The sequence below is a fragment of the Rutilus rutilus genome (assembly GCF_951802725.1).
Source record: "Rutilus rutilus genome assembly, chromosome: 14".
Taxonomy (NCBI): Eukaryota; Metazoa; Chordata; class Actinopteri; order Cypriniformes; family Leuciscidae; genus Rutilus; species Rutilus rutilus.
In genome coordinates, this window is record NC_140219.1 from 11605423 (window position 1) to 11624126 (window position 18704).

The 18704-nt window shown below is 37.5% G+C and overlaps 4 protein-coding genes across 5 annotated transcripts; 2 read left to right on the forward strand and 2 right to left on the reverse strand.

Annotated features, from left to right (window-relative positions):
• Positions 1 to 2427: 2427 nt before the first annotated feature.
• top6bl (TOP6B like initiator of meiotic double strand breaks) lies at positions 2428 to 8632 on the reverse strand. The gene is made up of 16 exons (XM_084430795.1): positions 8528 to 8632; positions 8270 to 8381; positions 8094 to 8144; positions 7889 to 8001; positions 7639 to 7716; positions 6644 to 6699; positions 5905 to 5973; positions 5567 to 5764; positions 5265 to 5401; positions 4881 to 5063; positions 4675 to 4796; positions 3618 to 3728; positions 3383 to 3481; positions 3241 to 3295; positions 2794 to 3047; positions 2428 to 2671 (listed from the first exon to the last, which is right to left on the reverse strand). Exons 1-16 carry the CDS (start codon positions 8546 to 8548, stop codon positions 2621 to 2623), a joined length of 1710 nt encoding a protein of 569 aa, XP_084286921.1. The 5' UTR covers positions 8549 to 8632; the 3' UTR covers positions 2428 to 2620.
• A 5-nt stretch (positions 8633 to 8637) lies between these two features.
• grhpra (glyoxylate reductase/hydroxypyruvate reductase a) lies at positions 8638 to 12888 on the forward strand. The gene is made up of 9 exons (XM_084430796.1): positions 8638 to 8894; positions 9277 to 9407; positions 9503 to 9575; positions 9695 to 9811; positions 10294 to 10382; positions 10731 to 10832; positions 12054 to 12189; positions 12290 to 12420; positions 12499 to 12888. Exons 1-9 carry the CDS (start codon positions 8812 to 8814, stop codon positions 12618 to 12620), a joined length of 984 nt encoding a protein of 327 aa, XP_084286922.1. The 5' UTR covers positions 8638 to 8811; the 3' UTR covers positions 12621 to 12888.
• A 219-nt stretch (positions 12889 to 13107) lies between these two features.
• Positions 13108 to 13999, reverse strand: tomm5 (translocase of outer mitochondrial membrane 5 homolog (yeast)). Its single transcript, XM_084430797.1, has 2 exons — positions 13783 to 13999; positions 13108 to 13506 (listed from the first exon to the last, which is right to left on the reverse strand). Exons 1-2 carry the CDS (start codon positions 13901 to 13903, stop codon positions 13472 to 13474), a joined length of 156 nt encoding a protein of 51 aa, XP_084286923.1. The 5' UTR covers positions 13904 to 13999; the 3' UTR covers positions 13108 to 13471.
• Positions 14000 to 14218: 219 nt separating this feature from the next.
• On the forward strand, positions 14219 to 16123 carry LOC311303670 (uncharacterized protein). Of its 2 annotated transcripts, none has more exons than XM_084430254.1 (4): positions 14219 to 14663; positions 15075 to 15266; positions 15416 to 15498; positions 15613 to 16123. In XM_084430254.1, the coding sequence occupies exons 1-4, from the start codon at positions 14480 to 14482 to the stop codon at positions 15649 to 15651; spliced, it is 498 nt and encodes a 165-aa protein (XP_084286380.1). In that variant the 5' UTR covers positions 14219 to 14479; the 3' UTR covers positions 15652 to 16123. The 2 variants fall into 2 exon arrangements, with proteins under 2 accessions (XP_084286380.1, XP_084286381.1); XM_084430255.1 differs by having other exon boundaries at positions 14238 to 14663; positions 15416 to 15448; positions 15613 to 16115.
• Positions 16124 to 18704: the final 2581 nt, after the last annotated feature.

Consider the following 18704-nt stretch of genomic DNA (forward strand, 5'->3'; position numbering starts at 1 on the left):
GCTCAATTTCAATTTCATTTCATTTTTTTAATGCTTAGAACATACATAAATCAATGCAGGGGTAAATTTCAATTTCATTTCGCTTCTGTCCCACTGCGCAATGTGACGTCGGAGTGACGTCATTTTCATGTAATTTTTGGACGTCCAAATTCGGTCCATTGAAGGGGTTGTTTTGTGACGCCAGGCGGCGTCTTTTTTCTACGTCTTCCGCACGTCTAATGTTGACGTCCGTCCACAAAAGTTCGTTTGTGGGAAGAAGGAAGGAGACGGGGTCGGCTTGCTGTGGATCGTGTGTTTTATTAGATAAATCTTTTCCAAACAATAATCGCGCTCAGTGCGCTCAAACAAAACAGCGGCTTATTTAGGCTTCTCCTCATGAGATGACAGGCACACACACACACACACACACTTGTTCTCCCTGGGATTAGGAATCGAACCCGTGATCTTAGCGTTACAAGTGCTCTACTGTTTGAGCTACAGCATCACACCTTTGTACGCGTCTCCAGTTATCACCTGAGTTTTTGGAAAATGATCTTAAATAATTATAAATAATCTGTATTCATATGTATTAATCATGTTGATAATAACAATGTTGATATTTGTAAATACAAAAAATATTACATAGTAATCGTACATTTCCTGCACCTGTCATAGACGTCCAAAAAAATTACCCAGTAAAAAGGTCCAATGTAAAAAAAGGTTGAATGTAAATATGACGTCCAAGTTGGGTCATGGTTGGACGTCCAAATAGTGGACCTAGTTTGGACGCCAAATAGATGTCCAGAATTGGTCATGGACCGACGGACCCAATATAGACATGATCTGCACGTCTATCCGACGTCCAATGTTTAGTGGGGTACGATGCAAAGCGAAGTAGCAGAGTTTGGTATTACCAGGCTACACTGGAGCACTGCTGTCAAGAAATTCAAAACTATATATCTTTATGGTTACAAATTGGTCACGTTCTATTAAAATATTAAGTTGCACAACTGTTTCCAACATTAATAATTACTGAGTATCAAATCATATTAGAATGATTTCTGAATGATCATGTGAAACTGAAGACTGGAGTAATGACTGATGAAAATTCAGCTTTGCATCACAAAAAATAAATTATATTTTAAAGTATATTAAAATAGAAGAACATTATTTTTAAAATATTTTACAATACAATTTTTTTTTCTGTGTTTGTTATCAAATACATGCAGATTTGATGAGCTTATAAGACTTCTTTTAAAAACTTTTAAAATAGTAATGTTTCCAAACTTTTGACCGGTATTTATATACAGAATATACATAGTTTGGGATCGGTAGAATTTTTATTTTTAATGTTTTTAAAAGAAGTCTCTTATGCCTCAAGTCTCAATTGACTTGACAATTCCACATAATTCCACATTTTTCAATTACACATGAAGTCACACATATATATATCCTAGATATACAGTAGCCTGGAAATCTAGACCTAAATCTGAAAGATTAATGGTCTGGCATCAACTAATGAAAATCGGCCAGCTCGAGGGGCGGCACCAAGCATGCATTTGAAAATCTCACTGCACGCAATTGGATAACACTACGACCAATCACAACAAGCCCCATACGCTTAGCTACCAGCAGAGCTAACTGGTAGATTAGACTCTTGCCATATCTGGTCGGCAAAACAGCAAAAACGCCCTTGGCAAAGGAATGATTCGAGCGCCGTCTTCTGTTCCTCTTTAAGATAAAAAGCCAAGTCTAACTCATTCATTGTAGCGGCCAAAGCCGTTTCAAACAACTGGTGTTCATCCATAGCCATCTTGCAATGTTTACTAATGACTTCGATGTCACAGGGCTGTCATCATCTGTTTAGCTCGCCTCTGGCCCGCCTATATCAGATAACCCGATGTGATTGGTGCAGCTTGGATACAAGGGCATATTTAATGAGCATCATTACTCGACGCCAGAGTAATCTCGCTGAGCAAATTCAACTTGTGCTCTCGCGAGAACTCTGGATTTCCAGGGTAGATATACAGTACATTTTTTCGAGAATCCTACCTTTTTGAACCGGAACTCGCATGACCTTTCAACGTGATTACGTAATGCATGGCGCATCGCACCTGCACCTGCCCACACTGCCAAAAGAACCAAAACCTGGTTCAATGACCATGGTATCACTGTGTAATTACTGTGTGATTTCATGTAATATTCTAATTTTTTGAAATCCTGTTTTCGTGGGTTTTATGAGCTGGAAGCCCAAATTATGTACAAATAAACAACTAAATACTTGAAATCGTTTAAGTTGTGGGCCCTGATTCTATAATCCATGGAAGTTTAACGTTTTGAATGGAATTATGGAAATAAATAAACTTTTCCATGATATTCTAATTTTTTGGAAAGGGTCTGTACAGTACATTTAACATAAATTTAACAGGCATTTAGGATATATTTGTTAAAAACAGTTGACATTTAATGTAGCCTACAAAATAACAAATAAAATACAATTAAATTACAAATGACAACAAAGACTTCTAACTTAAACATACATAGTAGTAGGATATACAAAGATAAAAAAAATTATTCTTTCAACATATGTTTTGAACATGTTAACAAAGCAACAACAGTTGTTGAACTCAATAGTTTTTTCTCAGTCCCATTCAGAAAAGTTTTCAAGCTCTTGAAGCCACTGCTTCTCCACCTTTACAAAGGGAGATAACAAAACAATTAGGATATGCACAGTATACACATCTTTTGTGATTGAGTTCTTGGCTACATATCAGATTGAATAAGCAGCATGAAGTATTCACAATAATTATCCACCTGTTCATTATTTAGTTTAGCCAGGCTCAGCGCTGAGGGTATGTCTGCCATCATTCCAGTTAGCTGACTTTGTGGATGCTGTATAGGGGACAGGGGACTTCTCTGGATGTTTGCTGCCTCAAAGACACTGTTCACGAAGGCGTCTGAATTCTCAGAGAACGGCTCTGAGCATTGCCTCTTGTTAGGGATAAAGCTGAAGGACTCATGGTCACAGTGAACCCTCTTAGAAGGCAGTTCTGGTGGATTTTCAAATGCTGAAAAAAAGGATGAATCAACAACATCTTTCAAAAAAAATCATCTCAACCAACTCTATTAATGATTTCTGTGGTGCTTTAAAGTCAGTAGCTCCCAAAAGACAGGACATGAAAACACCTATGATTAAAAGTTCCCTTGTATCATAAGAGTTCTAGGAAGAATGATTGTATAAAGACATTCATTAAAACTTACCTTCCTCCCAGCTGTCAAGACTACTTTGTTCAGGGCTAACAGCCTCCACCACCTTCTGAGGAGTTTAAAATCACAAACATTCATAAAGGCAAAGTCAAGAATGCAGAAATGAAATAGTTTAAAACAAGGTTTGCAAAAGCACCATTTCATTGTTACACATGCGCTTTTGAGCAAAGCGCCCCTCCACAATGCTTTGAAGCGACTGTTGTAGCGATACACGGAGCTCGCAGGAGCTCTTGACCTAAAACAAACCCAGTTTGAAACATTTTAAACAATTTTCACAAGCAATAAATCACTGTTCTTAAGAATAAGAAGTGAAATGACACATAAAATAGGGTGTTTTGGGAACCAGTATAAATTATAGCCATATATTTTACCCTCATGCTATCAAAACAAGCTCTTCGAAACTCTCCACTGCTGCTGCTGGAGATTATACTGTTCACTGAGCTCAAGACAATGGATTTGGCAGAATCCAACCTCTGCCTGGCCTGAAGTACACACAGAAAATATGTATGGTTCAGTCGTGTTTAAACAATGACTAAAGACTTAAAGGGATAGTTCACCCAAAAATGAAAATTCTGTCATCATTTACTCACCCTCAAGTTGTTCCAAACCTGTATGAGTTTCTTTGTTCTGCAGAACAAAAAGGAAGATATTTGGAAGAATGTTTGTAATCAACAGATCTCGGTCCCCATTGACTTCCATAGTAGGAAAAATATATACTATGGTAGTCAATGGGGACTGAGATCTGTTTGGTTACAAACATTCTTCCAAATATCTTCCTTTGTGTTCAGCAGAACAAAGAAACTCATACAGGTTTGGAACAACTTGAGGGTGAGTAAACAATGATAGAATTTTCATTTTTGGGTGAACTATCCCTTTAAGGTTCACAATTTTTCCATGTACAACACTGTTCAAAAGTTTCGGGTCGGTAAGTTTTTTTATGTTTTTGAAAGTCTCTTATACTCACCAAGGCTGCATGTATTTAAAAAAAAAAAAAAAAATTGCAGTAAAAACTGTAATATTGTGAAAAATTATTACAATTTAAAATATCTGTTTTTTGTTTTAATATATATTAAAATGTCATTTATTCCTGTGATGGCAAAGCTGAATGTTCAGGAGTCATTACAAAAGTCTTCAGTCACATGATCCTTCGAAAAAATATTCTAATATACTGTTTTGGTGCAACAAACATTTCTTATTATTATCAATGTTGAAAACAGTTTTGCTGCTTATTATTTTTTGAGGAAACAGTGATATATTTTTCAAGATTCTTTGATGAACATTATAAACGTCTTTAATGTCACTTTTGAACAATTTAATGTGTCCTTGCTGAATAAAAGTATACTATTTCTTTCGAAAAATATATTTTCATATTACTGACCTAAACTTTTGAACTGCAGTGTACGTAAACATCATGCAGCCAAATCTTACAGTGTGTCTCTGCCGGAATCTTTTCAGCGTTTTTTTCACGATAGACTGTAGAGTCGCCCTCACTTGATCTCCGTTGTACCAAAGAACTGCATCCAAGTCTCTCTCGAAAACCTCCTCACTGCCTGACACATTTAAAAGCAGAACTTCAGCAGAAAATATTAACACCTTAAGATGTCTGCGTGACAGGGCAGGCAAATGGAACTCACTTATAAAGTCAGTGATCTGGGAGCGGAAGGGGTCAGTGTACTGAGTGAAAATGAAGACAGTCAGAGTCTGTTCTACAGCACCGCTCCATTCTGGCTCAATGTTCTGCTGTACAGCATTACTACATCTTGTTTCCTCACTGTAGTCAGTTTCAACAGAGAATTCTACATCAGAGCACAGACAGCCTATAAAGGGAAAAGCCAGAATTAAATAATATATACACATGCTGGATAACCGTCTGAACAACTTTAGCCTCAAAGCCAATGGTGATTTGTAACAGTGCCCTTTATGCTTTGCAGCAAGGCTGCCATCCATAAAATTACAGTGCAGTGAGCGAATTGGCTCTCAGTTACCCCAATTTATCCCCATTTAATCCTGTCATTTACCCTGGATGTTTTGTGCTTCCATGCAACAGACTTTAGAAAGGCCAAGATCTGCCCAGGAGAGTGAAGTAGCCAAACTCTGGAGGAAACTCATCTGTGTTTGTTGCATTAGAGGCATCCCACATGGACTGTACACTAGCATGTGTGATGAATGTCAAGGAAAATATCTTTTTTGTTCATTAATATGAATAATGCATCAGAATCACAATATTTCTTTTCAAGCATATTTGTAAGGCAAGTAGCCTAAAATCATATGCACGCTCTTAAATAATAATAACGATTATTATGTGACCATCACGAAGGATATCCGTATGCATGAGAGCTGAGAGGGCCAGTTGGAATACTGCTCCATACAGGGTGCAAGTGTTGCCATGGTAACCATGCTCATTTCTCCACACAGTCCAGCCTCTATTATGTCAGTAGGGAGCACACAACTCAGTGTGTCTCCCAATACTGGGTGCATTTGTGGACAGGACGGGAAACACCGCACAGAGAATGGACTCCTTCGTTATAAAATTAAAGAAGCAAAGTGTAAAAAAAAAAATAGACATATTCAGGATGTTAAAACCGAATGGTCAATCAGGTGTGTTGATTCTGCTTGACACCAAGTTGTTCTGTTCAATACAAATTTGCAGCAACTGACTGTCCGTATGCCGCAGTGTCCATAGGAATGCTGTGATCCAATACTGAAACTTTACTTCCTTTCTCTCCACTATAAAAGAACAAGTAAAGATTATTACACACATAGCTTTTTTAAACACAATAATGAGAAGGTTTAATGAGTAGACCTGTAGGACATCAATACAGAGATGAGTAAAAGTAACAAAAGCATAAAAACAAGCTTTGGGTTTTTATTATTATTATTTGGGGTCTGTAAGATTTTTTTATTTATTATTGTTTTTGAAAGAAGTCTCTTGACTTGGCTTGATCACAATGACAGTTAACAGTAATATTGTGTAAAAGTTACATTTAAAGAACCACTTCTATAATATATTTTAAAATGTAATTTATTCCTGTGATGGCAAAGCTGAATTTTCAGCATCATTACTCCAGTCTTCAGTGTCACATGATCCTTCACAAATCATTCTAATATACTGATTTAATGCTCAAGAAACATTTATTATCATTATCAATGTTGAAGATGCTTGTGCTGCTTAATATTTTTGTGGAAACCGTGATACTCTTTAAAGGATTTTTAAGAGAATAGAAAGTTAAAAAGAATGGCATTTAGAAACATGAAAAAAACTGTAAGATTATAAATGGCTTTACGGTTTCAATCAATTTAATGGATCCTTGCTCAATAAAGGTAAAAAAATCATAATCTTAAAATCTTACTGATCCCAAAACTTTTGAACGGTAGTGAATATATTTATTCAGAAAACCTGAACATTTGCTTGTGTGTTGTTGAATCTGTCCTTATCTCAAAGATGATTTCCACCTAAAACGTAAAAGACATAAAAAGATTAATAGTTTTACTCATGATTAATTCAAAATTCGAAATATGCAACAGTATTATCACAAATATACGCATTTATAAAACATAATTCATCTTAAAGAATTAGTTCACTTCAGAATTAGAATATCCTGAAAATTTACTCACCTCCACGTCATCCAAGAGGTTCATGTCTTTCTTTCTTCAGTCGAAAAGAAATTAAGGTTTTTGAGGAAAACATTCCAGGATTTTGCTCTACATAATGGACTTTAAAGGGGTACAACGGTTTGAAGGTTCAAATTGCAGTTTTAATGCAGCTTCAAAGGGCTCTACACGATCCCAGCCGAGGAATAAGGCGGGTCTTATCTAGTGAAACGATCTGTCATTTTCTAATAAAAATAAATTATAAATAAACCACGTATTACGTAATCACGTTGAAAGGTCACGCGAAAGCATGTACTTTGAGGTACAAAGCGAACGTGCAAAGACTAAGTCAAACGGCATTTACAAAATGAATAAATAAATAAAAGGTAAAACAATGATGTCGGACGATTTTGAAGTTGTAGGAGAAAATCTCCTACTCTCACATATGGTCATGAGCTGTGGGTCATGACCGAAAGGACAAGATCCCGGATACAGGCGGCCGAAATGAGCTTTCTCCGCAGGGTGGCTGGGCGACCCCTTAGAGATAGGGTGAGAAGCTCGGTCACTCGGGAGGAGCTCAGAGTAGAGCCGCTGCTCCTACACATCGAGAGGGGTCAGCTGAGGTGGCTCGGGCATTTTTTTTTTTTTTAAATGACAAATTTCAGGAAATTTTCATTCTGAAGTGAACTAATCCTTTAATGGTGAACGTTTTGGTTTATTTCAATGTAATTGTGGGAAATGATCAATCTTGTTAGATTAGTTTGAAATAGGCAGGTATCAAATGAACACCACTGGTCTCACCTGCGCATGAACAAGACTGAGTCTGTGCAAAAATCTTTGGATATTTGACTGTTCTTCCTCCACTGACTGACTAGAAGCCTTTCCAACATTTTAAAATGAAAATAAATCAAATTACACATAATTTGTGATTACCAGTATACATGAAAAAAAGTCAACACAGTATTACTATAGTATGAGAATTAAAGCCTAATTTATTTAGCCAAATACAAATTTCTTGATAGATTATTCAGTAAGGAAGCACTTAACTTACGTGAAAAGAATAGGTGAAAAACAAAGACCCAAAATCGTCAGTAAACCTCTGAAGCTCTTCTTGATGAACACTCTCACAAGGTGGGACCTGTAAAGAAAGTCTTTCCACAGCCTCTAAAATAGGAAACCAGAAGAACCAGCGTGAATTTGAACCTAGCTCACAAGTACAATTATCAGTGTACTGTATAGGCCCAGTATACACTCACCCTTCAAAGCAGACGTAGAAACTTTGCTACACCAAGCTCCAGCAGCAGATACTGTGAAAGACAATGATTGCCACGATGAATGAAACATTAATACAAATCATTAAATTAATTTATCAAGTTTGAAAAATGAAATTTGTTTAATAAGTCAGAATGACTTTAGTTTGTTCGTTTTTTACCGGTTAAAATCGCCGGAGATTCACAGAGCGCCCTCGTGACAACCATCAGACCTCCTGTCCGTTTACACTCACCACACTCACGATGAACTAAAGTCAATAAACACCTCAAAACCTGCAGAAAATGTAAATTAAACAAGCCCAACACAGCAGCAAAACAGAAACACGGCAAAACGAAACGTAACGTTACCACCTATGAGTAAAATACATTTCCAGCAAAACAAACTTTTTTAACATAAAAAAATCCCACGTTAAATGTACCTGTCGCAATTTACAGTTCATTTTCGAACCCTGTCAAACTTTCATCCGAATATAAAAGTCCCTCAGAAAAGCAAACAACCGCAGATTTGCGTTGTCCATCCGCTCCACTAGATGGCGCTAAAGTCTGCTGAACGAGACTCTAGCTCACTGTCACGTTCATTTAGTGCTTCCCACCTTTGTAGCCACTGTAAATATAGGGAAGTCTGTTCTGGATTTCTGTTGTTACCAGTTTCGAAGTGAAATATATCTGATTATTCCATCCGTTTAACGTTTAATTGTGCAGGATGAGCGCACAGCAGATTCTGAAAGTGTTCGTGACGAGACGCATTCCCCAGGAGGGCATGAAAATACTCCAAAAAGCCGGCCTGTACGAAACTTTATATTGTCTTGTAGTATGCATGGAATATATGTAAATTTTGCATGCATGTATAAAATATCTGAGATGCTCTATGTGGAGGGTTAATGAGAGGATGTACTGTAGCTTGTGTCAAAACTACGTGTTCATTGGCAGCATGTGAACTTCAAGGATCTTTGGAGGAGGCAGATACAATAGTTTGCCTTCACTCCTGCATTTAAAGTTACACCTTAGCATGCTTACAGTCTAAATGTAAAACATCACACTGTTTCGTCACGAGCCTTATTGCACACGTTGATATTTTACAAACAACGTTGCACAAATGAAACTACTTGTAAATATCTAAGCATTTTTCGTTGATTCAGATGTCTGTGTTGTTCCCCATTATGTGCAGGTGTAATTTGTCAGTGTGGGACTCTGATGAGCCGGTGCCCCGGGCAGAACTTCTGAAGGGGGTGGCAGGTGCTCACGGGATTCTCTGTTTACTCTCGGACAAAATTGATACTGAGGTCTTGGATGCAGCTGGTAAGGCAAACCTCTGTTTAAGCTGTAGAACAACTGTCTGCAGGTGAAGATTCTGATTATGTAGTATTGATAACACACATATTAAATATGCTCAGGACCCAACTTGAAAGTGATCAGCACTCTCTCTGTTGGATTTGACCACCTTGCTATAGACGAGATAAAGAAACGGTGAGTTTGTGTTTTTTGTAAGCCCAGAAAGTGAAAAGATGACACCGTGGATCGTTTATGTTTGATCAGTAAGAATGTCCATACCATTTTAACGCACATACTCTCTTTCTTCATCCCAGAGGGATAAGAGTAGGCTACACTCCTGATGTTTTGACGGATGCTACTGCTGAGCTAACAGTGGCTCTGCTCTTGGCCACTGCCCGACGTCTTCCCGAGGGTGTAGAAGAAGTGAAAAAGTAAGTCAGACACATTTTCTACTACATCATATGACATATCACAGCTTTGTAGAGGAACCGATCCGAATGTTCAACATAATCTTAAGCCATCATTAAACGAAATGGTTTCTCAAACAAGAGAAAATGTAGGGCGGGTTATGATTTTGTTAATCAGGAATTGATTGGATCGTTGTGTTTTTCCCCCCTGTGATTTCATGATGTGAGTGACAGGTTGTCCTGTCCTCGTGCCAGTTAACAATTCTTTAGAGAAGATATGCAAGAGGGAGGGGGAAGTTATTTAGATTAAAGATTATGAGGGCACATAAATAAATCAATAAATAAAAAAAGAGACTTGCACGGATACATAATTTAAAATAATTACTGTGGCGACTATTCAAAATCTTGGAATTTAAAACAGTCAGTAATAATTCATTACCTTGCCTATATCTAATTTTTATATTATTATATTGATTGAATATTCATATTTTCCCCATCTCTCTCAGTGGTGGCTGGAGTACATGGAAGCCTCTGTGGCTGTGTGGTTATGGTCTTTCGGGCAGCACTGTTGGGGTGATTGGATTGGGCCGCATAGGTACGGCATGAAGGATTAATTTTTTTTCTCCCTTCAGTACCATAAATAAACTACAAATGCATCTGCTCTGATGCATACACCATCTGTTGTTTTACTTCAGTGACAAATTCAATGACATTTATAGTGCAAACAAGCCATTTAACATGGGTAACCTTGTTACCATATGTAGTGTAATCTCTCAGGGTAATTGAAGACATCGCCCTATTTATGTTGTTAAAACGATGAAGGTGAACACTTTAAACCTGTTTCATCCGACAATATCATTATAGGGAGAAATACATTTTCACAAATGGAAAGCATTCTGTCTATTGGGCCTGATAGATTTTCTGTTTAATCTGTGATTTGTAGGTTTGGCCATTGCAAGGCGACTGAAGCCGTTTGGTGTGAAGAGACTGCTGTACACAGGCAGACAACCCAAACCTCAGGCCCAAGAGGTTGATGGGGAATATGGTACGAAAAGAAAAGAAATTGCTTCATGCCACTCCATTGTAGCAGATTAGCTCAAAAGGGAAATATTTATAATTAATCATAACTTGGTATAATTCATTATAAATATTTGGGTCAGTTAATAGAATTAACTTAATGTAGCTGAATGAATATTACAACCTGCTTACAACAGATTATAATTAATCTGTTTGACCAGCGAACACTCAGTGTTGATCATCTATCAACTCTCAGGAATTATATTTTTCATGGCCACAGAAAAATAACTCTCTTAGCATGTAGCTGCGATCGCATCGTTAAAGTGACATTGGTTTACAAGCAGTGACCAAAATATATTTAACCATCTGAACCATCCATTTCTTAGTTTAAAACACTTTGTTAACAAGGGGTCTACCGCTTACACTAAACCTCTCTTTATTAGTTAATTGTACGATACTCGTTATGCCTTAGCCATTAAACGAGCGTCCGGATGAAAGTTTTGATGGTTCCGTGAGTTGATGGGGTTGAAGCTGCAATTGCTTTTTGGGCGAGGGTGTTTGCTGGATTATTAATGAACTATAATGAATAATTGTGTGGCCGACTGGTCCAGATGCTACACCATGTATGAATTAAAGGGTTAGTTCACCCAAAAATGAAAATTATGTCATTAATGACTCACCCTCATGTCGTTCCAAGCCCGTAAGACCTCCGTTCACCTTCGGAACACAGTTTAAGATATTTTAGAGTTAGTACGAGAGCTTTCTGTCCCTCCATTGAAAATGTGTGTACGGTATACTGTCCATGTCCAGAAAGGTAATAAAGACATCATCAAAGTAGTCCATGTGACTACAGTGGCTCAATCTTAAGTTTATCAAGCGACGAGAATACTTTTTGTGCGCAAAAAGTAAACAAAAAATAACGACTTTATTCCACTATTCATTTCCTTCTCTCTGGGCCTCGAGTGAGTTCACGTAGTGTAACAGCGCAGCGCTTCTGTGTTGTACGTCACACGTAGGCTCACTATTGGCCGACGCTGGTCATGTGTGTGATGCGTGTGACGTACAACACAGAAGCGCTGCGCTATTACACTACGTGAACTCACTCGAGTCTTGCGGGCTTGGAACGACATGAGGGTGAGTCATTAATGACATAATTTTCATTTTTGGGTGAACTAACCCTTTAAGGTTATTTAGAAGGGATATGAAGATTGTATCATGGCCTCGTCTCATCTTCACCTCTCTCTCGCAGTGCCATTAGACACTCTGGTGAGTGAGAGTGATTTTGTGGTGGTGTCCTGTTCTTTGACTCCTGACACTCAGGGCCTTTGTGACAAAACCTTCTTCAGCAAGATGAAGAAAACATCAGTCTTTATCAATACCAGCAGGTATACCTCACTAGTGAAAGCAGAGCACCAGTGGAACTTGTTTGATTCTTTATTGCTATAACCTCCCCCTCAAAAAAATCCTTTATTCTCCCTTCTCCAGAGGGGCAGTTGTGAATCAAGAGGATTTGTTTGAAGCCCTCAGCAGTGGTCAGATTGCAGCAGCGGGGCTTGACGTCACAACCCCTGAACCTCTGCCCACTGCCCACCCACTTCTGACTCTTAAAAACTGTGGTGAGCTTTAAATCTCAGCAAGTCATATCATTGTAGAAAAAAACCCTTGTCCAACTTGGTTTTTATTCTGTTTTACAGTGGTCCTCCCTCATATCGGAAGCGCTACCTACTCCACACGTGGTGTCATGAGTGAACTCACTGCAAACAATTTGCTGGCAGGCCTGACAGGCTCTGAAATGCCTAGTGAGCTGAAAATGTAGTGCTCTTGCGTGTGCCTTATACTAACAGAAAAAAGTCAGTACTGTGACATCTAACCATTAAATGCACTACATTATATGAGATTAGAGGGGATACAACACATTAGAATTACTTCACTTGGATAATCTCTATTATAACTGGAATAACATGCTTTGATACGTTTATCTTGCTCATTTGTTCTGCTGTGATATTTCACATTTGAAGTCATTCAACACTCAACTCAAATGGCATTAATACCCTCCGAATTGTTGATTAAAAACATTGAAGGAATTATATGGTGTTTATTATGCAACAATAATAGATTTATCGAAACTCCTGTATTTGGCATCTCATGGAGAAGCACATTTCAAGTAGCTGAGTCCCTTTTTCTAAACATCAGGAATTTAATACAATGTGATTGACATAGTTATTACATAATTTTACATTTTCAATGAAATCATTTATAATGCATGTTCAGTTTTTACTCTCGTGTAAGAATGAATCAAAATGTACCACAGGGATTTATTTATTTATTTTGAAGCAAATCGTATAAATCTCTGCTTTATGATCCAAGTTCAAGCTTCAACAACTCTGTCAAAGGGAATAACTGATGAAAGATTTATTGCTTAGACCTTAGTGAACATGCCAACATTCTGGTAGACATCTCTTGTTTGCAATTGAGATTGGATGAAAACAAATTTAAGTACATTCAATTGCAACCAATTAAATTAAGTTATTTAAAAAATTAAATAAATGACATGAAGTTACAGTATCTCATCATTAAACTGTAACTGCTGTTGTAAGTGACTGTGCAGCATCGTCCAGGTCCTGCATGCTCATCTGTACAGGGAATGTTTCTGTCCATGGTGAAATTTCATATGCTGTCAAGCTTCTTCAAAACATAGGGTGCTGAAAAACAAAAAGCCACATATTAACATAAACCTTTTGATCTACATGAAGAGACGTTGCTGTACACACTGCCTATGATACACTTCAAAGGTGACCTCTATCCTTCATAGTGACCACATATAACTGATAGTATGCGGAATAGATCATCAATAAGAACGTCTCAAACGGAGCCTCGAGAAACTCAGTAAAAAGAAACGAACATAATTTCAGTTTTATAACGATCACACGTGCACATCTGATCTGACCAAATACACGCAAGAAGCGCCTTATACTCACTGAGTCGCAGAAGCGCAACATAAATCAGAAAGTTGCGAACAGACGTGATGACATCCTCGCGCATTTTCTTCTTCATCTCTTCCGGGTCCATCTTCGGCCCAAGTCCCTCGATTTTAAACATGTTAAAGCTGGAAAAAAAGATTATATGTGACTCAAATGATAGCTCCAAGCCACATTCAATCCAAGAGGCATGCGAAAAGGGAAATACGTCACATCGGATCTGCTGGTAGGACCCTCGCTGTTAGCACACGACGTTGTGCCTGATAGTAAATTGGGTATTGTCACAATCAATACATGATTAAAAATAATCTGTTCCTTTTATAATAACGTTTTATAGTACTTCAAGGTGAATATATTCAAAGAGTTTTAACATATATTCCACAAAAAACACTGAAAATTAACCATTTGAATCAGGCAAAAAAATAAAACAACACTCATTCACGGCTCATTGTTTTGATTTTTGGTTCGCGCTTGTGAATCGCCTGTCTCTGTGTAACTAAAGACATAGCCAAGTAAACTAATGACATTATTTACTTTGTGTCGTTTTTAAATTATTTCAAATAGACACTGTCACAGATATCCTGGCGTTTATTTAGTATCCTGTGTGGCACCGAATGCTTCAAAGCCACGAATATTGTAGCTGCATGTAATAATTATAGGCTACATACAAAAAGTCCACATTACTGTATAGTGAATCATGGACCCCAATGGAACACTGTCCAGTAACGTTTGTCAGACACATATGAAATGGATGAATGGATTTACTGAAATGTCGCCCATCTGTTTACCCAGTAAACGTAAACGAAATGATGGGAATAATTTTAATGGCAACGAAGAGGATGGTCCTAAGTTTTTTCCCTCCAAAGAGAGCTTGAAGAAACGTAAGTATGGCTCTTAGTTGAGGCAAAATCCTTATGTGTCGAGTTTAATACAAAACCAGATTTTGAACTTAGGTCTCCCAAGTCTTAAAAATTATTAAAACATTAATGTAAATGTATGTATTTAAAATAATTGTATTAAATGACGTAATACAAAAATCTGTACATACATATTTTATCTCCTACAATTGCTAATACAATATGCATGAAGTATTTACAACTATAAACCTAAACATGCATCAATCTGGCATTTCATAGTTCCAGTTGGCTTATTGGCAGATACACCCTTTTAGAATTTGATTATTCTGATATTGGATTTACTTCATTGATAAAATTTGTTTTAGGAAAAATTGTAAGTCTACATTTAATTGTAAATGTAACGCATTTGACTCCTGCGAGTTGTCTTACCTCTAGGTGGTTTTGTCTCGATTGATGGCCAGAGAGGTGTGTACTACTCTGAGAGCTGGGAGCCCAACGGAAGCACTTTATACCTGCCGGTAAATGGCACTTTGTTAGCCAACATTGAAAAATATGATCAGATCAGCTTTGAGCAGGGATGCTTCTGCATTGGCAATGCAGCAGGTGGATTTCAACAGAAAGTCCAAGGTAGGTCTCATTAGTATGTTTGAATAATATGATCCTTTGAATTAGTTGTTCATGTTTATTATTTCAAATCTGCATTTCCCTGCAGGCATGTTTTCCAGTAAACGGGTAATTAAAATGACTAATAAGAGAATCTCTTTTTGCTCATGTAGGTCAAGCGATTCATTGCTGGCGATATAGTGAACGTGAGCGAAAGCTTTTCATTGCACTGTCTTATTTGTTTACAAACTTGCAAGTGAGTTTAATGTTAAAATATATATAGAAATGATATATCCATTCACTTAGCCTAAGGTATGGAGGTTTTGTCTTCTCATCATCAAACCCTGTCTTTACCCTCCCTATCCTGTAGGTGTTCCAGGAAGTTGTCAGCACTCTTGATTGTCTCTGAGGATTCTGGGTAGACAGTTGGCCAGTATCATCTAAACTAAAAAAGCACACATCAATCCTATGTTATTTAGCACAACCTAGACATTTCTCTTCCTCGTTACAATGTATTTTTTAACATTATTTTACATATTGTGATATCAACTGACATATGTGCCTTTATATCTGTTCTGTGCTGTTACTGTGCTTTCTTGTATGACTGCCAACAACAAAAGAAATCAGTAATGTTTGATATCTAAAAAAGTGTATTACAGTATAGTTATACAACATCATTGTTTTACTAGTATGGATACTTATTTGTTTTGCATGACAAACAGTTATAAGCGATCCTGCAGCCTCAGTTATTGCTGTGAACCAAAACATAACATGAAAATACTGTGTTTTAGATGCCTGTCATGTGACACTTGTAAAGCTGGTTTCTGATTTGATTTTGGTGACTTTATATTTTTTACAATAAAAAGTAAGACTAAAACTATAAATCTGTTCAAATCCATCCAATGGCAAAATGTTTCAAATTGAATTGAAATTGGAAAGGGGGGCTAATGTTATTTTCCACTTACTTTAAATATTGCTTGCTCTTGTTAAAGTTTGTTCAAGTATGGAGTTTTAGAGGCTGTTCACACTCCCCCTCCTCTATCAGTCTCAGCGGGTAGCTTTCCATAGATCATTCATTACGTAGATCCTGTGTGAGTCAGAGGCCTGCTGTCAGACTGGAGAAATAAGATGAAGTGGAGAAACTGTTTGCTGTTTATTTGTTCTTCGTGAATTTTCATGAGGTGAATGAGTTACTGCAATATCTTATGTTAGATTATAAGCTATTAATTATTCCTAAAATAACTTCAGGCTTCATTACTCATAATGCCAATTTGGTGCAAGGAGACCTTATTGGCACCTATTGGCACTTATAGTCAATCTAATTAAGTACCATTAATGCCAAAGATCCAGAATCTGCTCTAACTAAATTTACGGCCGCTACTGGTTGCCATCATGGGATCATTTTATGGATTTAATTTCAATTATTTTTTCATTTTAATTAAATGTTGTTAACTAAACAGCTATAACACTTTATCACTAGAAAAATAAATAAATAACCCATTAAAACATGAAAGTATTATGCAATTATTAAGATATTTCTTTTTACCTGTATATAGAACCTTTGGGCACTGTAAAAATGTTGGCTAGTAATAGCTGAATTTGGTTGATAACAGACCCACATAACATAGTAACAGTAATCTCCACAATGAATGTTAAATTATAATGATTAACACAGTACAATAGGAAAAACATGTGCCATTATATGGAAAAGTACACTGCTAGAAATGATTAATACTGAGCGGTTGAAATTGGCCCCTTGCTCTGCACATTTTGTATGTCTCTCTTATCTGACACACTCAGTTCAGTTCATGGAGTCTCTCCTAATGAGCTGATGATCTGGTTCAGGTGTGTTAAATAAGGGAGACATACAAAATGTGCAGAGCAGGGGGTCCCGAGGACTGGAATTGAGAACCACTAGCACATGCGCCCAAAGAGTGCTTTAACTCTAGAAGTGAGCGATATATTAAATAGACCATATAATGACTAAAAGGCAGATAGATTATGTCTTCTAAATATAACAATGAAATACGTGAGGAAACTAGCATGCAAATATACACACGAACATCTTTACGAGCTAGGTCGTATTGTCACTCGCATACATTAACTTTTACACATGCGGGGCTATTCAAGCGTTAATAAACTAAGTAGAGATAGACCTTATATAGACCCGCCCCTTTTAAGTGCTGCGCTCGTTGAATTTTGTCTTCCATTCGGTATTTTCACCGCGATTTTGCTTATGAATTAACGGCTCGTTTTTAAATCTTCCTGGTCGACTGAAATTTGTTAAGACATCTGCTTTAAACATTACAATCCTCATGATAACTTCCGTTAACTTTACATTAAAGTCGGCATGAAATCAAATTTGACAAATCTTCTTTTTATATGTAATATTGTAGTGTTTATCTTTGCACTTCATTATTTTTTCAAAATTCGTGTACCCTTATAATCTTTAATCAAATACATTACCCTTCCCTCCCCCCTCGAAATGACCTCTCTTCTCTTTTGGTCACGTGCCATGGCGAAAGGGTGCGGCCAGAGCCCATGAGGGTGCGGTTATCGGTGTTTGTCTCGTTTCGCGGGAGGCTCATATAAATATGGTCTGATTCCTGCCTGAAAATTTAGCTGCTTGTCCTCGTTCTCGTCGCTGGGCTCCTCAATAAAAAAAATCCTTCAGGTAACGGTGGGGGAGTCCGGTGTAGAGAAATCCTCCACAACTGAATGTAAACTGGCATTCAAATCTGCCTCCATTTTGTTTGCAACGCCCAACCTCCAACAATCCAATCAATTCCCCGAAGGACGAAATCAAGCCCCGCCCTACATTTTTTTCTAATTTCAGAAGCAGTTTCACTCGGATATACATCACAACAAGGAAAAAATGACAATCTCAACTTCCGTTTCATGCCGACTTTAAAGCTACACTGTGTAATTTGTTAATTTTTGTAATAAGTTGATTCTTAGCAAAAAACACTTTGTTCTTTCAAAATTATATGTGCTCATTAATGTGTAATTACTTCTACCAACTAATCAAGTATTCTCGTGAGCGTAGAATCTGCAAGTCGCTCGAATGGCGGAAGCCATGTTGCGCCTCCATCTTGAAAATACATTAGCCAAAGAGGGACATACCTGGAATTTCAAGCTTTGCCCTTCACGTTTTTACACTCAGTGGCACTGTGACGAATGCGAGGGGGAGATTACTCGCGACTGCCGGCAGATTTAAAATAATACGGCCACAGTAGGAGTTAAAACGCCCTCGGAATGGGAGGGGCTATAAAATAATATTCAGTTGATAGTCATAAACAATTTCACCGCTAGATGGGAGAAAATCCTACACAGTGTAGCTTTAAGTAAATCCACTTCAAAAGCGAATTACTCCTGGACAGCGATGCCATAGAGATACAGAGTGACTGCAAAAACGGAAGTTCAAAGACAATATTCTAAATATGGCTGTGGTGATGAAGGCAG